The sequence below is a fragment of the Nilaparvata lugens genome, chromosome 5 (genome assembly GCF_014356525.2).
Source record: "Nilaparvata lugens isolate BPH chromosome 5, ASM1435652v1, whole genome shotgun sequence".
Lineage (NCBI taxonomy): Eukaryota > Metazoa > Arthropoda > Insecta > Hemiptera > Delphacidae > Nilaparvata > Nilaparvata lugens.
In genome coordinates, this window is record NC_052508.1 from 36,592,546 (window position 1) to 36,616,796 (window position 24,251).

Consider the following 24,251-nt stretch of genomic DNA (forward strand, 5'->3'; position numbering starts at 1 on the left):
CACGATTCGAGACGAGACGACACTTGTAATAAATCACAATAAATCAATAGATCACTTTGCAAAAATCGACATTACAAGGAGTGAGCTGTTCGATTGGCTGGCAATCAGCACTGGTGCAATTATGCTATGCGCATCACCCTTCAATTGCCCCCCTCCACAATGCCAGACAACAAAGGGGAACATTGATATAACGTCCAAACAGTTCCTCTGTCCAAGAATTATTACTAATGTGAAGACCCAAAGCGATCTCTACTATTCTACGGTTTTTAGCAAACCATTCTGGTTCATTGCAGACGACTACTCTACCTAATCTTCGCTACCTAACCTACCATACCAAACCTACACTACATAACCTACTCCTAACACCCCTAACCTTATTAACCTGACCTCCCTCGTACAGTCATAAATGGCAATTGTGCGGGTGAAGCCCGCCTCCCAGCCAAATCGCAAAGCGCGGAGGCTGCTACTCAACCCTTTACAGTCATAAAAAGCGTTTGGGCGGGCGAAGCCCACCTCCCAGCCGGAGCGCGAAGCATGGAGGCTGCTATCCAACCCTATACAGTAATAAAAGGCGATTGGGCGGGCGAAGCTCGCCTACCAGCCGGAGCGCGAAGCGCGGAGGCTGCTAACACACCCTACTGGGTGTGTATGGGGCGAAGCCTGAGTTAATATTTAAAATCTCTAATATTATTGGAATACTAAATTATAAAATTCTAATTCAATTGTAGCTCAAATGATTGAGCTATAGAAATCTATAATGTAATTATTTGCTGATAGAAAAATTATGAAAATTATCAGTCGATGCTATTAAGTAGAATAAGAGTTTTAATTGAGCCATATGTGATATTTTTCTTACATATTTTCTCATATTGTTTTTGCATTTATTGTTTTTTGCTCGTTGATTTCATTGTAATTATATATTTATTGATTGAATGGTGTATCTTTCATTTTTAATCCTGTCTTCATGCATAAGTTGGATAAATCAGCGATATACATTATTGATCATTAAATCTTCAGAAATAATACGTTCTCAATATTTATTTAAATGGTTCAACCGAATCACTGAAATCAAATTGACTGAAATACAGAGTCATAGAATTAAGTCGAAGCAGTACTACAAGTCATAGAAAGTATAATGAATTCTAATTAAAATACCGTCATTGATCACACTTGGTATTATCTCACACTGCTGACCCCTATGTCAGATGGTAGCGAGTTGGATTGATGTCGGTACCTTATTGTCTTGTGCAATATTTGATATCCTTATATTTATCTACCTCTTCAACATCTATAATTGTGGAGTCAGTCAATGCAGCGCTAAAGATTGCCGATTGATAAAGCATCAGCAGTTTGCAGCGATTGATAGCAGAATTTGGTATAAGCTCCTCGAAGAGCTGGTAAGAACCATATGGTATTTTTATTTCAGCAGGCACATAAATATCAAAAAATATTCAAAATTCACATGCTCTACCGCCAGACTGGTGTTGTGTGTATGTGCCAGCTGGGCACATGTAGGTCAAATATGGCTTTACAGTGTAGATCCTATTGCTCTAAGTCTTGTACTACAGGGTGATTTTTTCAATCATGTTAGCCAGTTTTTCATCTTATTAATGGTTTTAAATGTAATAGAACGGAAATTCAGTTTTAATAAAACTGTATATTTTTATATACAAAAGAAATATAGCATTTATTACTTATTTCTTAGTTACTGAAAATTATTGAAGACACAATAAAAGCTCACAATAAAATATTTCATTCCCAATTATTTACTTTAGTCCAGTCAAATGGTCGTTTTTCAGGAAACAGCCCCGAAAGAATTTTTCTCGGCGGTTCTATATGTATTTTGGGGGTGCTGAATTCGAATCTGAAATTTGTTGACACGCCAGAGGGCGGCTTCACCCTCAAACCCCCAAAATTTCGGAATTTTTTCGGTTTTCTCATTTTATCTCGTTAACCTTGAGTTTCTAAAGAAAAATCATTCTCGACAAAATTAAAGAGAATAAAATTTCTAATAAATTGAGTGGTCGCGCAGGATTCTACCATTTTTGGTTCCGGAGCTACGAATTTTCAAAAAAGGGGTATTTTTTAAGGGGTTTTCAAAATTATGAAAACCTACTACTTCTACCCTATACAACTTGAATATTTCTCTAGTATAGATAAAAAACCACACTTCACGTGAAACAACAATTCATTATGAACAGGATTCCTTAGGAATTTTCGGATTTAGTAGTGGTGGGAGGGGGAATACACTCAAAAATAGAAAATCATGTCCTACAGCCAAAATACAAATTTTTCATTAAAATACCTTTTCAAGACCTTCCTAACAAAATAATACATATTTCGGCTGAAATCATCTCACGAGGTTTGTTTTCTATGAGAATCACCCGTTAGAAACATTTAATTTCAGTATTTCCTAGTGGAAATACGACATAAGGATAAGTCAAGGATCAAACCTTTAAACACTTATAACTTTTGACAGAATGATCAGATCTCCTTGTTCTACAGCTCATTCTTCTCAGCTCGTCAAGGCGGTTTAAAATCATGTATCATAACTGAAATTTGATGGATAAATAAAAAAATCCTCTTTTAGTGTATTGATCATTAAATCTTCAGAAATAATACGATCTCTATATTTATTTAAATACACAGAAAAATGGCAAATTTCTATATTCAAAACTGTGTAACCCGAAATGATAAAAAATGGTACTTGGTCTTGATTTGAAGAACAGAATCTCCTCTTTCTTGTGGTGTAAATGAATTTTGTGAAAATATAATCCTGATACGTTTGATAAAAAAAATCAAGAAATTTGCGATATTTTCCTCATTTCCACAGTCTCGTCAGTTTTTCGATAATGAACAGTCATGGAAGATGAGTTAAAGGCAACGTAGCTTATAGAGCATGTAATTCTCTTTCATTTGAAACCAATCGCAAGTTTCAAGTATTTATCTTACTCGTTTTAGAAACTCTTGAATAACAGTAAAATCGCAGAAAAAATGAGAAAATGAAAAGAATCATTTTTTCAATTATCTGTAACTTTTGAACTGTATTGAAATCAGAAAAACGATTTATGTGAGCGGAAAGAGGAGAAAATTCTCTACAACCTTGACTACGTTTCACTAAGTGTTTCACAAGATACGCAACTTTGAATATGCGAGACTGTGGAAATGATTAACGTATCAACAATTTCTCGCATATTCAAAGTTGCGTATTCAAATTCAATTTTATTAAGCCAAAACACTTTACAACTGGCCATGTCAACAGGTATTGAAAAATACATGAAATAAATAAATAGAATAACAGAAGCTTACAAAAATATTGCACGTCACATAAATTATAACATTCTTCTACACTTTACATACAAAAAATAACTGTTATTTTACAGTTGAACAAATTATAACACCATATCATTTAAAAACTCTTCAACACTATAATATGCCTTGTCAACCAGAAATGCATACAAATCTCTCTTAAAATTAGACCTACTTGACTTTGGCAAATTTTTAGGCAGCTTGCTGAAAAGTTGCAAGCCATAAACAATCGGGCTCTTATCTGAAAATTTTAATCTATGATGTTCAATGAATGGATTACTACTGCCACGTGTAAAATATTTATGAACATCTGAATTTTGTTTTAAGGTACCAATTCTATCTGCAGTGAAAAGTAGGACGCGATAGATATAAATGGATGGTAGAGTGAGCAGCCTAAGATCTCTAAAAGTTTAGATTATTTTCTAAATTTGCTAAAAATCTTACTGCCCGCTTTTGCAGAACAAATATATCTTAATACAAAAATTCCTTTGCTCATTTTATTAGCCACCTTATCAACATGCTCGCTCCAAGATAATTTGTCAAACCAAGCAAATTGACCACACTTGCGCTCTCAATTATGCTATTGCTATCATTTATTGTGATTGCTGGTTCAAAAGGATATTTCTTTTTTTAAGTTGAATTGAATAGCCTGGCTCTTACCAGAATTAACAGCAGTTATTGAAATACTGTACAACCTCATTAGTGGATATGTTAGCTACTAACTCCAGCTGTTGAATACTGTTGTTGTAGAATAACAAGGTTGTGTCGTCTGCATACAATGTTATATCAAATTTTTTTGCAACTGAAAGCTGCAAATCGTTAATATATAAAACAAAGAGAAGAGGACCCGGAATGGAACCCTAAAGCTGCGTACACATATTCGCGCTTCCAACCCGCACTGAGCACGCTCCTCCCTCGTACCACCATCGAACCACAGTCGCCCCGCCCACGCACCCATCATGAACGTTACGGAAGATGTTAGATCTTCTCGCGTTCCCCGGTCGAACCACTCTTGCTCGCCGGTCGATCATCAATCGCTCTGCTGGAGTGACGTTCGGTTGCGGAGCAGAGCGAAAGTCTGTACGCACCTTTAGGTACACCCCTAGTCACGTTTAATCTCCTTGAATTCCCAAGTCGGCCATCAGTGCAAACACTCACATACTGCAATCTATTTGTCATGTAAGAATCAATTAATTTCCCCATGAGACCTCTGATTCCAAGCAGATGCAGTTTTTCCATGAGAATCTTTTTATCTACACTATCAAAAGCTTTAGAAAGGTCTAACAGCACCCCCATAGTGAAATTTCCTTTGTCAACCTCCTGAATGACTCTTCCAATGAAAGCGACTGCGGCTGTGATTGTTGACTTATCTTTTATAAACCCATTTTGGCATTCACTCAATAATTTGAATTTCTGCAGATAGTTTATGATCCTGTTATATATAATCTTTTCAAAAATCTTTGATAAGACAGGCAAAACAGATATAGGCCTATAGTTAATCTTGTGAAACAATTCAGATAAAGAATCGAAAATGTAGTCAAGGTTGTAGAGAATTTTCTCCTTTTTACGCTCCTATAAATCGTTTTTCTGATTTCAATACAGTTCAAAAGTTACAGATAATTGAAAAAATGATTATTTTCATTTTCTCATTTTTTCTGCGATTTTACTGTTATTCAAGAGTCTCTAAAACGAGTAAGATAAATGATAGAAACTTGCGATTGGTCTCAAATAAAAGAAAATTGCATGCTTTATAAGCTACATTACCTTTAACTCATCTTTCATGACTGTTCATTATCGAAAAACTGACGAGACTGTGAAAATGAGGAAAATATCGCAAATTTCTTGATTTTTTTAATCAAACATATCTTACCTCACGATTAAATTTTTACAAAATTCATTTACACCACAAAAAAGATGGATAGATAGATTTAATTCTTTTGCTATCGGACCATACAGTCATCAGCAACGTCAATAGAATATTCATAACACTTAACACTCAATTTATTATAAAGTATGTGTGAAAAACTCCTCCAAAGAATAGAAGGGGTTTGCACGCAGAAGATCGAACAGTAATTTGCCGAACAAAGAGACTGTATAATTTTTCATTGACTCTGGCAACCTATTGTAGACCTTTGTTCCTAAGACGTGATGGGACTTCTGTACTTTGGTTAATCTTGTACGTTGGGTATCAAGTTCTTGTCTGTGGCGGGTGTTGTATGAATGAACCATACCTCTTGTGTTCATTTTACACTTATTTTTATGTATATACAAGGCAACAACATAAATATATTGGTTGTAAACCGTTAATATTCCAAGAGAAACAAATAACGGTTTACAATGTTCCCTGAAAGTGGCCCCAACTATTATTCTCACAGCTTTTTTCTGGAGAAGGAGAACACCAGAAACATGACTACTTCCACCCCAGTGTAGGATACCATATGACAGAAGACTGTGGAACAAACTGAAATATGCCATACGCAAATAATCATTCGACAATTGACTCTTGAGACATCTTATGAGGTAGATAGACTTTGAGAGCTTGCCACAAAGATTTCTACAATGAGGCTCCCATGTAAACCTTTGGTCTATGTTGACGCCCAGGAACTTACTTGATGTTTCTCCCATGGACTGCTGAGGGTCAGCTCTATGCTTTAAGCCACAGATAAGAGTTTGGGTCTTATTATCATTCATAGAGAATCCGTTGGCCTCCAACCACTCACAGGTCTCTCTCTTGTAGCCCTCCATCCTTACCCTTAACTCATCCAAGTCCCCACCACAAGACATCAAAGAAGTGTCATCCGCATATAGGATGATGTCGGTTGAAATAACACAGGGGAGGTTATTTATCATTAATAAGAAAAGCAACGGTCCCAGGATCGATCCCTGAGGGACACCAAACTCCACCACTGCTTCCCTTGACCGATCATTGCCAATACATACCACTTGGGACCTTTTAAATAGATATGACTGAAAAAAAACCTGAATTCACAACCCCCAATACCATAATGGGCCAACTTACCCAACAGCACCCGATGGTTCACACTCTCAAAAGCCATGCTTATGTCGCATAGAGTCACACCTGCAAAACATTTAGATTCGAAAGCATTGTAGACATAATTGGTGAGCTTTTCTATTGCATTATCTGTAGAAAATCCTTTTCTGAAACCAAACTGTGAAACATTGAGTAAATTATAACGCTCAAGGTGAGAATACAACTGCTTAGCAACCACAGCCTCAACAACTTTTGAAAAAATTGGAGCAATTGTGATTGGTCTACAGTTTGAACAGACATCAAAGTCTTTTTTTCGATCTTTGGGAATAGGGACAACTTTTGATCTTTTAAGAGCATGGGGGAAAAGTCAACGGGGAGAAAAGTCAAAGAGGAGATTCTGTTCTTCAAATCAAGTCCAAGTACCATTTTTTATCATTTCGGGTTACCGAGATACGGTACACAGTTTTGAATATAGAAATTGGCCATTTTTCTATGTATTTAAATAGGGGTTAAAATACCCACTAAAAGAGGAATTTTTTATTTATTCATCTAATTTCAGTTGTTATACATGATTTTGAACCGCCTTGACGAGCTGAGAAGGATGAGCTGTAGTACGAAGAGATCTGATCATTCTGTCAAAAGTTATAAGTGTTTAAATGTTTGATCCTTGACGTATCCTTATGACGTACCCCCCCCCCCCACTAGGAAATACTGAAATTAAATGTTTCTAACGGGTAATTCTCATAAAAATTCAATTCAATTCAATTTTTTCAATTCAAATCAAATTTATTTCCTCCACGAAATTCAACAATTACAAAATTTAGGATAATGTACCTTAATCTAGTTTACTTACATTCTATCAACAAAATAAAGGTACAAGAGGTGGAAATGAAACCACTGGCATAAGTGAAAATCACTTGTTCGCCAGTAGGAGTAGCATATTGTCAAACTTCGGTCATCCACATCTAATTAAAACAAAAAAAAATATGTATACAAAATAACATAAATAAATTACAACTTATATTCTAAGAGAATTAATCAAGCTATGTATCGAGACTCTTAAATTTAGCAGAATAGTAGTACAATTACAATGGATGTAAATTAAATTATCTACACAATATACAAATCAAAATAATGACTCTCAGTTATCCATTTCTTAATATTCCTTGGTACACTTTTGGAAGGTAGTTCTATGATAAGCCCGGGTGGAATAGAATTTATTAGTTTTGGAGCTATATAAATTAATTGCTTACGAATAAGTGTTAGGTTTGAAACATATGATGCGAATTTGTACAAATTATACCTAGTCCTATGATTTTCATTATTTAATTGCATAAAATTAAAATTGTATCTACAAAAATATTTAATCACGCTCAAAACATACATTTGTCTTACTGTCATGACTCTAATATCCTTGAAAGCACTCATTGAGGGATAAATGGTTGGTTTATTCAATATTGTTTTTATTATCATTATTTGCACTCTAAATAAAGGAGCTACATGCGTATCGAACGTACCTCCCCAAACCACCAAACCATATTGTAGCAATGATTGCACCAGAGCGAAGTACACCATTCTCAGCATTGGTAGCCGAAGGATCGATCTTAGTTTGTGAAATTTATAAGATACAAACCTCAATCTATCACAAAGGTAATCTATGTGTTTCTTCCATTTAAATCCCTGCTCAATTATAACACCCAAATATTTCAAGTGACTCGTTCTTTCAATTTCGGGGCAATCACAACAACCAGTATTAACATCAAAATCATTACAATTAATATGCAATTTCAGTTTACATGCCGTATCTTCCTGGCCAGTTATATTTCTTGAAAATGCAATATATTTTGTTTTTTTAATATTCAAACTTAGTGAGTTCATATCCAGCCATTTCTTTAGTAAGGAGATGCCTCTTGAGGCGGCTCCATACACTTGGTGCCATGTTTCACCGCAAAACAAGAGAACAGTATCATCTGCAAAAGAAAACACCTCGCCCCCGCTCAGATCCAATTTCAACAATTCATTTACATACAGCAAAAATAGGATTGGTGATAAGACTGTACCTTGAGGTAGGCTGTAGCCAGTAGGAGAGTCATTGATAACTTCACTAACTGAGTCATTAATAGTTAGAATCTGTGCCCTACGTGAAAGGTAACTATCAAATAATTTTAATGTAGTTCCTCTGATTCCAACCCTTTCTAGTTTACATAATAGGCGCTCATGAGATACTGTATCATAGGCCTTGGCCAAATCAATAAAGATAGCAAGAGTTTTCTTTCCTTTATTTAAATGATCTGCCACAGCGTTCGAGAACTGAATTAAAGCATCGTTAGTACTCTTATTATTTTGAAATCCAAATTGATGATCTTCAATTATCTTATGTGACTCTAAGAATTCCACAATTTGTCTTTTTATTAGCTTCTCCATTATTTTAGTTAATGAACTCACCATACTAATTGGTCTATAGTTTTCCGGTAGCTTCTTATCACCTGACTTAAAGAGAGGTTTTATCTTGGCTATTTTAGATAAAGATGGAAAAATACCCTCCTTAAAACATCTATTTACAATAAAAGTGAGTGGTTCAGAGACAAAGTCGGCTATTTCCTTCAGAGTTTTACTTTTGATACCGTCAATACCCGGACTGGTGTTATTCTTTAGACTAAGTATTGCGTTTTTTACTTCAGTTTCATTTACAGGACTTAATGAAAATGAGTCATTCAATCTTGAGTTGTCTTTCTTGTATTCAAATTGAAATGAGGACTGGTTGTTGTCATATTTAGGTATTTTATCTGCATGAGTTTTTCCAACATTTACAAAATATTCATTCAATTCGTGAGCTTTTAATTGTATGTCATCATCTGAGTTTCCTTTCTTATTCAGAAGTTCATTAATATGGGACCATAGTTTCTTAGTATTATTTCCGCACTCATTGATTCTATTTTTGTAATAATCATACTTTGTTTTATATATCAAATTATTTAAGAGATTCCTATGAGTCTTAAATTGATTTTTCAAAACGGTGTTAAATGGTTCCTTTTTCAATTGCCTAGCAATTTTATCTCGTTTATTAATAGATTCAATCAGCCCCTGTGTAATCCATGGTTTAAGCGGTTTCTTCTTATGTCTCAATTTTATCTCGGTTGTAGAAAGGTGTATATAATGTGTAAGTGTATTAGTAAATTTTTCAACCATTGGATCAATATTTGTGTATATGGCATTATCATCATACAGAGCTTTCCATTCTTCTTGATTCAGATATTCTTTAAGTTTACTCATATTAATTTTAGTAAGTTTAGCTAATGACTGTGACGGGGATTTTGAGGATGTTATACCATCAACTTTTAAGTGAAGTGTGGTCGCAAAGTGATCAGTGATGTTTGTTTTAAAGATATTAGCGGCTTTCGGTTCGATTAAACTTGGTTTGCTTCTGAGAAATATATGATCAATACAAGAGTGTTTATTATCGGATATTCTAGTTGGCTTGTTAATTAGTGAACTAAATCCATTACAATTCATTACACTTATATACTCGAGTACTTCATTATCCATGCTCAACAAGTCAATATTTATGTCTCCAATAACTACAATATCTTTATCATTAGGAAGCGTATTCAAATAATTATTTAAGCTATTGTTAAAGACCTCAGTGTTACTATTAGGGGACCTATATATTGCAATGATTTGTATAATCAAACCCTTATCTAATTCGATCACTACACTCAGCGCATTAGCTTCCTCCAATTCACACTCCACCACATTTACATTATATTTATTTTTTACAAACATGCAAAGACTATCACATTTGTTCAATTTTGTTTGCCTATTAAATAGTTTATATTCATCCATATAGGAATCAATAGGTTTATTACCAGAATACCAAGTTTCCGTAAGAATTATAATGTCGAATGACAATTTAAAGTTATTGAGACATACAGTAAACTCATCAAAATTTTTATAAATACTTCGAATATTCATGTGCAGAAGATTCAGGTAGTTTATAGAACTTAATCCATTAGTACAGTGTAGATTGTAATTCATATAATCGTCTATTACTCCTGTCGCATACACATCCTCTCCTAAAGCCTCACACAATTCGTTAAAACTGTTCATATTTATAGAAAATTAAACTATGAGTATTATCTGAATAAGTTTATATTTCCTGGTTTACCTCATTGTTGGAAAACTCTTGTAGGTGATTCACATTCAGGTTTACTTCATTGTTGGAGAACTCTTGTAGGTGATTCACATTCAGGATTCTTATCGCTCTGGTGTTTTCATCCCTTCTAATGTAGATTTTTCCACCTCTCGTCCATGCAAACTTGAAATTGTTCTTCTTCATAAACTGTTTGGTCTCGTACAGTAGTTTCTTATTATGTGGGGATAAATTCTCGTTTATGAACACTGGGACATCAGTAAGATTATTATTTATACTAGTTGAACGGAAGTTGGCTTTTGGATCATTCTTAGACTTTTTTATTTCTTCGCGATGCTCTTTAAAGCAGCTTATCCAATTGTCCTTGGTCACCCTACTATGAAAAGATATAATTATAGGAGGTATCCCATGTTTACCCAAAGCAAGGCGATGTGCGGCATTGATGTCTTCCTTCCGATATTCAATTTTTAGGTTGAGTCTATAATTTCGTATATATTTTCATTCTTTGTTAAAGGCACACCATGTATTTCAATATTGTTCCTACGCGTATATTGTTCCAATTCGCATAATCTAGATTGCACTTCACTTAAATTCATCTGAAGAATGGCATTAGTTTTTTTCAATTCCACATGTTCCTTTTTAAAAGTTTCAATTGTACGCGTATAATCATCAATCTTAGCCGAGAACATATCTACCGATTTCCCGAATTCCACCATGTAAGTATTCATCTTATTTAGTTCTTCTCTAAGAGATTGCACCTCCAGGCCCATACTGCTTCTTATTTCTTCCCTTATAATGTTTTTGATTCCTGCTAATATTTGCTCATCCATTTCTTTAGTGCACTGTTTACCACCAGCTTTGCAGACTGAACACTTCCACTTTGCTTTATTTTCTTTCGATAATTTTTTTAAAATTAGTTTCACTTATGTTAGCACAACTGTAGTGATATATTGATTTACAATCAGCACAACGAAGCGAAACTTTTCCCTCACCCACAATATTATTGCAACTTGAACAAGCACATTTTTGCATTATTATTGAAGAATTTATTCATCGAAATCGTATAACTCACTTTATTGACAGTGACAATGACTAGTGTTCTTATCTGAAGCGATAACAGCAGGACAGCAACCGAAAAACAACCGACCGGCTCGACAGTCGAGCTGCTACTGACAAAACAAACCTCGTGAGATGATTTCAGCCGAAATATGTATTATTTTGTTAGGAAGGTCTTGAAAAGGTATTATAATGAAAAATTTGTATTTTGGCTGTTGAATGGCTTTGACACTTAACCAGAATGAGTGATGAGAGGGTGCCATCGAGACTGCTGGAAGAAAGAATGCTTGTAACGAGAAAGAGAGGTGGACCACGGACAAGATGGCTGCACGACGTGATTTGTGACCTCTATGTGCTGGGCGTGGCGGCGTAGTGCACAGGAGAGAGACGATTGGAGGCTCTCTGTTGGGGAGGCTAATGTCCAACCAGGAATGTAAAGACGGATAAAGAAGAGTGAAAGTGAGTGATAAAATATTTACGCATTTCTTAGTTACAAAAGATAATTGCTCAAAATGTCTACGCACTGAGGGTATACATGCTTTGACTCTTCATGATAATATTCATGTTCTATGGTGAAAGAGATTATGTTCATAATACGACCGGAATCCTCACAGAATGTTACACAGTTCAAGGATAATCAAACGCTTCATGATAATATTCATGTTCTATGGTGAAAGAGATTATGTTCATATTCATAATACGACCGGAATCCTCACAGAATGTTACACAGTTTAAAAGCTCACACTGTCATGTGTCGTGCAGGGGTGCCCACAGAATGTTTTGATGTCAAAGCTTGCGACATGAGGCTAAATTTTGGGGGGGGGATTTAAAAAAAACTAGGGAGAATGGGGGGACGTTTTTAATATACAGTTTCTAAGTATCTAAATTGATGCCAAATTTTGTGGGGGATTTTGCGACATGGACCATGGGGGGGATGGGCACCCCTGGTGTTGTGTGTATACGAGTTAGGGCTACCAGCTTCGTGCGACAAAACAAAATTTCCTTTGATTGGGAATCAATTACCACACACTCATAATATGATAATAGGACTAAAAAATCACTTTGTAGTAATTGAAATTCATTACCAATGTATTCTGCATCCAGAACATTATCATGATGAGTCAACTCAAACCACCTACAAAAAGCCCTCTGTATACCCCATTATAACTCACATTGAACTTGTGATAATATAACAATGATTGAGTATAATAATTATTATCGGGGCACCGAGCTTCACTCGTTATTTTTATTTATTGATAAACAGAACACAATTCTCTAAAATGATCGTGTTTATATTTTACAGCTGGCTATACGTTAGCTTATGAATTTTGGGGATGCAATATTTTGATTTTCCACAGAATCACTCGCTCACTTTTTACTATCCAAAGACGACGAAAGTCTCAGCTGTTTCAGCCAAGGATGAATAATCCTTTTAATGTCGTTCAGCGAGTTTTCCCAAGGATGAGACCTAGTGTACTCGAATTTTTATATCAGAAACCTACTATGTTCCAAATTTCGTGAAAATCGTTAGAGCCATTTTCTATTTCTGTTGAACATAAATAACCAGATATAACAATATAAACAGACATACAGAAATTGCTCGCTTAATATAATAGGATTGTGGAAAAATACCTACCTGCTTGATATATTATGCAAGATTTTTTTCATTAATGAACAAACCAACAAATACTAACAAAAGTGCCTGGGCTACTTACCTATCATTGAAGCGTTGGAGCAACTGAATATTTCTACTTTGGAGTAATTCCACTTGACGTAATCTTCTTTCGGCTTCTTCTTTGGTACTGAATACAGTTGAGGAGAATCAACATTTCTTAGAAAAGAGAATATTAACTTGGAAACCATCATTACATACAATTGCCTGACTCGAATGCATATAACTATTTATGACTAGCAGGTAACCTGAGCTCCGCAAGGGTCTATTTTGAAACTTGACAAACTGAAAACTTGACGTGATAAAATCATGAAGAATTGAAAATAGACCTATAACCATCCTCGGTTAATTAAGAATCTATATGTAAAATTCCAAGTTTATCAGTTCAGTAGTTCAGACATAATGAAGCGTCAAACATAATTTTCCTATCCCGTACGTGTATAAGCCAGTTCTTTCCTTTATTATAGTGAAGATAAAGAGAAATGGGATCATGGCTTTGTTGCAAGTGAAAGCAAGAGGATGAATACAACTTAATAAAAATACCCAAGAATCTACCATGGTATGGTATAATAGATGAATTAACTAATGAAAGAAAAACTAATAACTTTATTTTACTAATCAAAAGTAACAAGCAAAACCAGTAGCTTCTCAAGTCCAACAATTCTGTAATGGGGAAACTGTACATGGTTCGCTTACAAAAGTTGTTCATTTGAAGAAACTGTATATTATAATGACCGTATTTTAGCAGTTCAACAGAAGTTATCACTAAGCTTATTTAGATCTTGTAAAACATTTCAATTGAATTTTTATAACCTAATTTTGCGTTGTGCTAAATCGTTCATTATAATCATGAGGCAGACTATTCAAAAACCGAACTGCATACGGTACTTGAGAAAAGGTTATTTATCTCAAAGAACTTCTCAAGTTGAGGCTTGATGACTGCTTCAACCACCTTTCCAAAGATTGGAGTCATGGATATTGGCCTGAGGCGGTTCAAGCTCTTTTGATCATCCTTCTTGCACACAGGAATGGCTCTTGAGGTCTTCAGAAAAACTGGAAAGATGGCGGATGCCGGATCTCAGTCATTAACTGCTGTAGTAAGAGGCTCTGCAATAGCATCCACCACCTCTCGTAGCATGAAAACGGACATTCCATACACGTCAGGGCTCAGGGATGGCTTGAAAGAGCAGACAATCTTAATCAGGGCAGGATGGAGCCGAAGAAAGACAGACAAGCATAAACTGGTAGAACTCCCTCATTAAGAACCAGTGGCGTAACGTACACCCCCGCTGCTCCCGCGGCGCGGGGGGGCCCGGGTCCCTAGGGGGCCCGGATAATATGTAGGCTAATATAGGTTTTCTGAAAAAATAAAATTACCCGGTCTAGGGGGCCCGGGTTAGGGCCCGAAATGATAATTATATATTGCATACTTTAAAAATAAAAATTAAATAATCATTGAAGTAACTTTTGATAAAAAAGCAGAAGTTTTATTGTGGAAAATTACAGGTTTCATTCATTGTGTAAGAAGAAATATGCAATAGCACAATGTCATCAGTCTGCTTATAAATTAATATCAAGAGAATACAAGTACAAAATAATTAATAAGGCAAGAAAGAAAAACTACCATTGTTCAAATCTACTCCTAATAATAATAGTTAGGCCTACATTGACAGAGCTTCAATAATTGTGTGCTGGTAGTGACCTTATTGAAAAATTAGGAATGTTGTTTGTTTACAATAATCATTGAAATTTATACATCCGGTGAGACAATCCAGACTGAGACTATTCAAAACACTTAATTTATAGATAAGATTTACTTCTTTTCTCTCTGATTCAAACAAAGATTGTCAGAATGGTTCTCAAGTAGATCGTTATCTTTATTTACTATCTTTAAGTAAGCATTGGTGGAAAGACATTATTTTCCCATTGAATTCCTGAACATACTGGGTCTGTATAATAAGTAACCGGACTGGCCTCAGGGAATTTTTTATGGGCAAAATATGTACAATTTTTCATTAGAAATCTTCAAAGTAGTCCCTATTGGAGTCGATAACACGCTGATACCGGATTTTCAAATCCCTGAACGCCGCCTGGAAGTCGGCAACCTCTATGCTGTCAAAGAGTTTGTGCCCGGCCAAACTGTAAACGACCAGTACTACAGAGAGGTGCTCCGTCGACTAACCGCCCGGGTTCATCGAGTCCGTCCGGGGATTGCCGATTCGTGGATCCTCCATCACGTCAATGCTCCGTCGCGCACCTCTCTGCTCGTCACCGAGCAGTTGGCCAAACAGTCGAGGTTAACGTTGCCACATCCTCCTTACAGCCCGGATATGGCACCACCGAACTTCTTTTTGTTCCCCAAGATCAAGAGACAACTCAAGGGGACGCGGTTCGGGACTCTGGAAAACGTTCAACGTGCTACGACGAGGGCTCTAGACAGCATAGAGGTTACCGACTTCCAGGCAGCGTTCAGGGATTTGAAAATCCGGTATCAGCGTGTTATCGACTCCAATAGGGACTACTTTGAAAATTTCTAATGAAAAATTGTACATATTTTGCACATAAAAAATTTCCTGAGGTCAGTCCGGTTACTTATTATACAGACCTTCTATATACCATATAGTGTGGAAGGGGCGCCGTAAATATAAATACTATATAATCGCTTACTGAATTCATTATTTCATTTGCAATTCCCATTCGCATTCAGTGGTTCAGTTCCTCTCAGTTCCTGGATTCTATATTTGTAGCTCAAAACATTCTTGACTTGAATTGTAGAATTCAATCGAGAACAAGTTTTATTTCTTCAACTAAGCTATGTAATTAACTCATGAAAGATGTACGTTCACATTAGAGTTTAATGCTTGCGATTAAGGGAGAAGGGGACTGGAGAAAGGTGGTACGATTTTAGAAGAGGGGCCCGGAATTCTTTTTTTTGCGGGGTGCCCGGTTTGGAAACGTTACGCCACTGTTAGGAACCTTTCACTTATTGGATTGTAGCTTGTTTCAATGTTATTTCAAAGGATACAGAGAACTTGCAGATGCCTGCTCCAGCTTTAATTTCAACTGTTGTACTTCGGTAGCATACTGCTTCATGCGAAAACGCACAGATGCTGATATTTGAGCATATTTATCGGAGGTCCGATGCTCAGTTGCTCTTGTATTCAATTGTTCAACTATATCTCTGTACAGATTTTCGCACGTATCAAATTCTGCAAGCCTGAAAATAAAGAAATTAAAAAAGTAACACCACATATTGGATGTAATTATTTTTCATGATTTCTCAACAGTCAAACGGCGCAGGTGCATTAGACCATATGACTGAAACGATTCAGGATTCTCGAATGAATAGGTCTACAATTGCATAAAAACTGGCATTACTTGCATTAAACTTGAACGTGTTTTTATATTAATTGGTAAATCACAATTATTAAACAAACAAGCATATATAATAGAAATTATACAAAAATATTTATATTCAACTAGATCTCAATTAAGCCTATAAGTTAGATACCAACAAATTATTTATTTGAAACAGCCTCTATTATTTACTCAAGTACACTGTTTATAAATTGACTGTTCTCACTTACCAAGGATCGCTTTCCAAGAAAACAAGAGACATTTTTAAGCAAGTTTTCAATAAAATCAGTGAATATAGATAAACATATTATTATTTGGGTTCACAACCCTAATCATTGACCGCTCATCTACAATAATTTATTTCACAACATGTCAAGACAAAAAAGATGTAGGAGTGACAGAAATAATAAAATGATAACTATTTTTCATATTTCTAAACCTTTTTACAAACAGAACAAAAAAAATATAACAACAATTCCACATCCACAATACATACAGTTAAGTGAGTTAGGTTAGGATCTAGGATAGGACGATAGGAGAGAGTTTGACCATTGCCTACTAGATCTACATGGCCAGAACCTACAGCCGATCAGCTGTTCAAAAGCGTACACTTCAACCCGTGTTTACTGAAGACGCTCTTTGTCTCAGATACAGAGTAACGGCCAACAACGGTCACAGTTATCAAATAGTTATTCAAACCCGTTGCTAACGCATGCGCGATACGGTGCTGTCTGAGACAGAGAGTGGTTTGTAATAGACAAAATAGTGAAACATAACCTCTTTGTTCATTGCTTTCCTTTGACAAATCTGGAAAGATGTCTTATAAAAAATTGTGTCGTGTTCTCGTGTTAGAATTTTAATTCTCATAGTTGTAGTGTTATTTATCATTCTAATATTCGGATAGACAGATGTATGTCAAGTGGTGAACAATTTGTAATTTTAATACTTTGTTTTACTAGCCTACTACCTACCTATAATTTAACTTCAAGTTATTATTATGCTGTAATCACGACTGTACATGTTATAAATCTTTCTTCGCGATAGAGAAAAACACTTGTTTAGTACCGTAATGAATCCTACCAGTTTTAGAAAAAGTCTGTCAAATGACTTTATTTGTAACTTTTATAATTCTCATTCCGGTATCCCTAGTGTTGTGAAGAATCGACAGAGAGACGAGACCCATGACAAAGAAGTTGAAGACGTTTCTAACTATAAATTTATTTTTAGTTGCCCAGTAGTTCCACTAGGAATACCGGTTCATTTGCCCGAGAGAATAAACAATGGACACGACCCTTTAAAGGAACTAGTGCATCAAAAACAAAAGTGGTCAATTTATAGAAACAGACTTCTAGATGCTAACTTAGTAAATCCGCTGCATAATATTGATCACTCAAACTCTGATCGTACATGTCTTCCAATTGGAGTTGTAAAACTAGCCGATCATTTAGATAGAGATCCCGATCCCTACTTTGTTGGAAAATACAATTGGTACTACACTGATGGAAATCTAAAGACAATCGATAGGAGTAATTCCAAAATACTTGCTTTAACGCGTTATAGTGTTCCTGGCGTTATTGTATTGCAGTCAGTAAGACTTGATGAAAAACGTAAAGAGTCTCTGTGTCTGCTAGGAAGTGAAGCTAGCCTTCATACAGGAAGTACTCAACCTATTTTCCAGATAACCTCCTACAATAATATAGTTGCTAGTCGTCAAAAAAATACTTCTTGCCTCTTTTCTATTGAAAGTGATGGATCATATGGGGGTGAAATGTGTCACAAATATGAAAGCATTGCAAATCTCACTAGTCTCTCTATAGCTCCAAACATAACCCTTCATGGAGAATATTGTACTCTCGACACATCAAATAATTTGAAAATTTGGGTTCCTTTTTGGAAAAATGTAAAAAAATCTGAAGGAAACATTGTAGAGTTTAGTTCTAAAGATAACTGGGGGAATGTAAAGTACTTATCAGAAAACACGGTTCTACTTGCAAATAGGGACTTGATTTGCTTGAAAGATGTACGCTATAAATTAAGTAAGAATAATGGGCAATCTTGGAAGAAAAATCACATCAATTCATGTGAGGTTATTTGCAATACAGTTTTAAGTGAGCAAGTCGATAAGAGGTGCTATGTAGCAACAACTCACCAACTTTTAGAATTAGATTTCAGAAAATCTTACATGAAACGTTGGACACACATGTTGGACTCTCCTCCATCTCTTGGAATGTTAGTCAAGTCTACTGAGGGGGAAGAGATTGTAGCATTAGGTAGCCAGAGTCCAGGTGAAGTTTGCTGTGTTCTCACTAATGACAACAGTATCCCTTACCATCTACCTTCTCCAAACGACACTCTCAATAAATGTAGGTTGGAGGCAATTTGTTTAGACCCTTCTGTGACATCCAGATGCAATTTAAGTCTTTCTGGTTTAGATAGTTATTATTCTGTTGGCAACATATTTATGATACGACAAACCAGTGTTGGTGATCTATTCTGCCAGAGAATAGATAGCAACAGCAATTCTTGTGCTTTAGACTTTCATACAAAGAGCTTTCAAACCTGGGAAAAGCAGTGTGCTCAAAAATATGACTCTGTATCATCTTGTGCATTGATAATTTCAAATGAAATTGATTGTGGAACGTTATTTAACTCAATTTCAAAGAGAGCATTAAAGAGTGAAAAATTAGATAAAGAAAAGCTTTCTAAGAAATCGCCATGGAACATTTCCAAGAAAATATTGCTTGAATCAAAAAATTCATTTCTGGAATGCTTATTGGATGTTTGGGAAATTGAGGATGAACCAGAATGGAGTGACCCTAGCAGAGACGAACAAGTGACTGCCATCTCTTCTGATCAATCAGGATCCAAAGTTTCGGTTGGCTCAACGATATGCTTGGATTTGATGATGACATTTAAGAATATCAATGCAGATATCTTTTGCCAATGTGATGTCAATATCAATTTCAACCTTCTGTCCAGAATGATTCTAGAAAAAATACTTTGATATGGTAGGTTATAAACTTCAATACATGTTTAGACGTCATAAGTTATATATTATATAATTAAAGGTCCAAAAAAATACAGACTAGCTGAATATCTTGTTGATGCACTGGCAGCCATTTCAGACCGCCGCACATAGCTTGAGTGACGTCTTTTGAGATATTTATCTTCTTATATTTACCAATCAGTCCATGCAGTACCAGCAGTCCATCCTAAAACAGGTGTAGCATCGTCCATGCTACATAATGTGCATTGTCAATTCCACAGTTTCCAACGTAGCCGTCGCTCCATATCTCTGACAGCTTATGCGCTGTAAGCTAAACAACAGCAGTGGACCACAGCTCAAGATGTGATCAAATTTCAATTATAAAATGAAATAAAAAATATATTTGGTGTGAACTGTTCACAGGTTGCATTTTATAAATATCGTATGGTTCCTTGTCAGCTAGACAAATTAAAAACAATAGATCAAAAAATAGTGCTCATGTCAATATTTAAAAATACACAGAGATGGTTGAAAAGTATGAGTAGCTTAGAAAGTAAGCTATAAAGATGAAGTTAAGCTGATACCCGAAGCTACAAAACCAAATCCAGTTCACCCAGCCAGTTCAATGCCTCGACACCGCCGCCATGAAGGCCCACCATTCCACCCGGGAAAAGATGCATGGGACATTCCTCAATAATGTGACTCATGGACTGGATCTCAGCTCCACAGTCACATGACCCATCATTTGATAGGCTCCATTTGGCATGCCAGTAGCTGCATCTTCCCACACCCGTGTGGAAACGATTAGTGAGAGCCCATTCTCTCCTTGGCAAACTCATACCACCCACAGGTAGAGTTGGATCGCTCACCAACGTCCTATTCTGACCACAAAGCTCTGCCAAGCTTCATTCCAAGCTCCAGTCACCAAGAAGCCATCTGCTATCAGCTGGGAAGCTGTTCGCATTGGAGGGTGACACAACCTCAGCCGAGTAAGACCAGGGAGAAGGTCCTGCATGATTGGCAGTTGTGGCCCTTTCGTGATTTTCTCATATTCTCTTATCAGAGCCCGTCTGCATCATATTTCAGGAGAAGCAACATTTCAAAGCACCGGAAGCCATGGTGTTGACATAGCCATGAGTGTGCCACTAACTGTCCTCATGGCCCTGTTGAGTTCAACATCAACATGTCTAACATGTGCACTATTAAGCCATACTAGGGCACAATACTCTGCAGCTGAATAGACCAGTGACAGTGCAGAAGTTCGCAGAGTTCTTGCATCTGCCCCCCAGGAGGAGCCAGTGAGGTGATTCACAATGTTGACCCTGGTTCTCACCTTGGCTGCAGTCTTTAATAGGTGACTCTTGAACATTAATGAACGATCCAATGTGACTCCCAGGTACTGGGGCTGCTCGTTATGTTTGAGCTGAACATAATTGAAAAACACCTTAAGTTTTGCATTAGCAAGCTTGTTGTTCAGGTGGAAGCAGGACACTTCAGTCTTGTTTGGATTTGGCTTGAGCTTCCAGGTCCTAAAATAGTCTTTGAGAGAGGAGAGGTCATTGGTGAGCATCACCTCGGTTTCCTCCAGTTCCTTGTGCTGTGTGGCCAAAGCAATGTCGTCTGCATATATGAATTTAGACTTTGTTTCTGGCATGTCATCAGTGTAAATATTGAATAGTAGAGGGGCAAGTATTGATCCCTGTGGGAGGCCATCTCTTAAGGTCCTGAAACCACTTTCTTCTTGGCCAGCATATACCTTTATCAACCTGTTGCAAAGCATGGCATTAACAAGACGCAGCAGGGATTTACATGGGACAACTCTGTAAAGCTTGACCAACAGGGCCTTTCTCTAGACTGTGTCATAAGCCTAATCAAGATCTACAAATGCAGCTGAGGTTTTCATGTTCTTGTCAAAACCATTTTCAATGAAAGCTTTTAAAGCAAGGACCTGGTCGCAGCAGTTACGGCCAGGCCTGAAACCAGCTTGCTCACTTGGAATGCTTGCATTAAGAATTGGACACAGTCTATTATGGAGAAGGCACTCCAGCAGTTTATAGCATACACTCAGTAGGGCTATTGGGCGATAATTCTGAACACACGTTTTGTCTTTACCTGGCTTCAAAACTGCTATTATCTTTGTTTTTCTGAAAACATTAGGTAAGGTACCAGTTATCAATATATCATTGGAAAAGCAACATAGCCACTACCTAACTTTAGGGCCAGTATATTTCAAAACTCAGGGAAGACATTGTCCAATCCAGCTGCCTTGCCAATAGACAAGGACATGATAGCCCTGTAAGCTCATCTATGGTGAATTCTTTTGATATTTCTAGAGGAGCTTGCCTACTCTTTTTTATATCATTTAGCTCCCTTAAAATTTTTCTATCAGATGGTTGGTGAGCTGACTTAGACAAGCTCACAATGTGCTTTGCAATTGCATCTGGATTTGGTTGCAAGCCTGTCTGCTTCTTGATTGTGCTACCAATAGATAGTTTCCTTAACAAGGACCAGGCCTTTCGGCTACTATGTGTGAAATTCAGTGCCTCGACAGTTTTTAACCACTTATCTCTTTGTGACTCGTTCAGATTTTGAAAGAGGAGGTCAGCAGTAGCGGGGCTTCCAGTTACATTGAACTCATTGTAGAGATTTTCACAAACTTGATCCCATCCCGGAGTGTATTCTTTTCTGAAACCTTCTTTGCTGAGGATATAATCAGTTTCACAAAGCGGTCATAGTTCTTCACTGCAGGAGGAATAAATCTGATAACAGATTTAAGACTGGTGGTGAAGGCACTCTAATCAGCTCTAGAGAAATTCCATCTTGGTTGGGGGCAAGATCTTATCACTGGTATTTGATTACCCACAGATAGCAAGATTGGGCGATGCTGCGAACGTGGGAAATCACCCAATACTTTCCTCGCCATATGCACGGCTGAGCAGATAGGTCGCGTGAACAGAAAATCAGGTCTGGAGAGTACCCATGACGCCAGCGAGCAGAGTGGAATGTGCTCGAGTCCTTTGCATCGAATACAAGAGACAAGTTGTTGGTTCCAGCCCAGCTGGCCAATCTTTCTCCGTTGTCGTCATTGGCTGCATATCCCCACTCTCTATGGTGGCTGTTGAAATCCCCAACATAGAGAACAGATTGCTCAAATGTTGGGAGTACCAAGTTGCTCCACTGCGTATTGGGAGGTTTATATATGTTCACAATTTTAACTCCAGATATTTCTATTGCAAGAATAAATATATTATTATCATCACAGCTCTGTGTGCCAAATTTAAACCTTATTTTCCAAGTACCGATGAAAATGAAGAAAAAATAAACATGTGATAAACGTTGATCAATGGCATGTTTTGTACGAAATTCCAAAATCCTATCAAGAATTCTCACAAAGTCCTCAAGTGAGCTCATGTGACAAATTCAATTGTTTTCAGTAGAATTGTTATTGGTAAATTGTGAACGCTCAAATACTTATTTCAGGTCAGTTTAAAAACTTGTTCTCTGCATGTGTCCAACCAGAAATTCTTGGCCAATATCAACATAAAGTAAGGTAGATTATTGGATCAAAATTGATACATTTTTGTGATTCACTTAAATTTTTATGATTCTGAATAAAAATTAAAAATTTTATTATAGTTTCAATCGTTATCTTATTTTGATTAATTTTTTTCAGATACATGGAGATGTCACCGCCAGTTCTACCTTATCAACTCCGAAGAGTTTTTAATTTTTGTTTTAGAATTCTGTCACCATGTAATTTAGGCGAATAAAATATGTTTTTATCAAATTGCATATTTAAAACTTCCTTATTTTCTTGCATAAACTACAATATTTATCAACTGCAGCTCAAAATGTTCACATTAGAAAAATGTAAGGAGCTATGAGATAATTCTTGCTTGATTTCATATAGTATAGAGTTGGTGGCAATCATGGAAACAGCTTGATATTTTTCCTGTAAGGAAAATTTGATGATAGATTTAATTAAGGATCCAATTCGAATTAAAAAACTATCTTTCTGTCATTTCAAAATTTTGATCCGCCATCCTGGAACCGCCATTTTGAATCCAACTTAATTTTTTCATGGGAAAATGGTAACAATTATTATACATTATTTCGATTCCGAATTCAAAGATGAATGAATGAATCAATGATACAAAAATGAAATAAATCAGTACATAGAAAATTTAAAAGAACTCTAAATCATCAATTTTTACTAAACACTTTTCGTGAAGTGTTTAGTAAAGAGAAATTTTTCATCTACTCACATATTTTACACTTTGAAGAGAAAAGTTTGATCTGTCAGATTTTTAATGTACATTTCATTTTTATATGATATAATGGTATTTTTAAATATGAATAACTTGTATATATATATATATATTATATATATATATATATATATATGTGTGTGTGTGTGTGTGAGGTTTTCGTTATTCATTTTATATTGAAATTCTGTTTCGAAATCATGTATCAATGAACTAACTAAAAAAAATAAAGTTGGATTTAAAATGGTGGATCAAAATTTTAAAGTGACAGAGAAGTAGTTTTACAATTCGGATAGGATCCCCAATCAATTAGATCTATCGTCAAATTTCCCTTTAAAAAGAAATATTATTTGTAAAGTTGTGAGGAATATTAAGGGCCATTTTCCGAGCCCAGGATCGATAAGTTCTGGACTTACAGATTCCAGGACTAAAAAACCTCTATCTTGTCAATGCCTTCTATAGAC

The 24,251-nt window shown here is 36.1% G+C and overlaps 2 protein-coding genes across 3 annotated transcripts in view; one reads left to right on the forward strand and one right to left on the reverse strand.

Moving 5' to 3' along the window:
- Nucleotides 1–17,097, reverse strand: part of LOC111058022 (syntaxin-8-like) — a 59,978-nt gene extending 42,881 nt beyond the window's left edge. For both annotated transcript variants that reach the window (XM_039428274.1, XM_039428273.1), the window contains exons 1-3: nt 16,767–17,097; nt 16,205–16,396; nt 13,223–13,309 (exon numbers count right to left, since the gene is read on the reverse strand). In XM_039428274.1, the coding sequence (XP_039284208.1) occupies nt 13,223–13,309; nt 16,205–16,396; nt 16,767–16,798 (311 nt within the window). In that variant the 5' untranslated portion in view covers nt 16,799–17,097. The remainder of the gene's footprint in view (nt 1–13,222; nt 13,310–16,204; nt 16,397–16,766) is intronic.
- A 179-nt stretch (nt 17,098–17,276) lies between these two features.
- Nucleotides 17,277–23,314, forward strand: LOC111058024. Its single transcript, XM_039428272.1, has 2 exons — nt 17,277–19,544; nt 23,196–23,314. Exon 1 carries the CDS (start codon nt 17,606–17,608, stop codon nt 19,538–19,540), a length of 1,935 nt encoding a protein of 644 aa, XP_039284206.1. The 5' UTR covers nt 17,277–17,605; the 3' UTR covers nt 19,541–19,544; nt 23,196–23,314.
- Nucleotides 23,315–24,251: the final 937 nt, after the last annotated feature.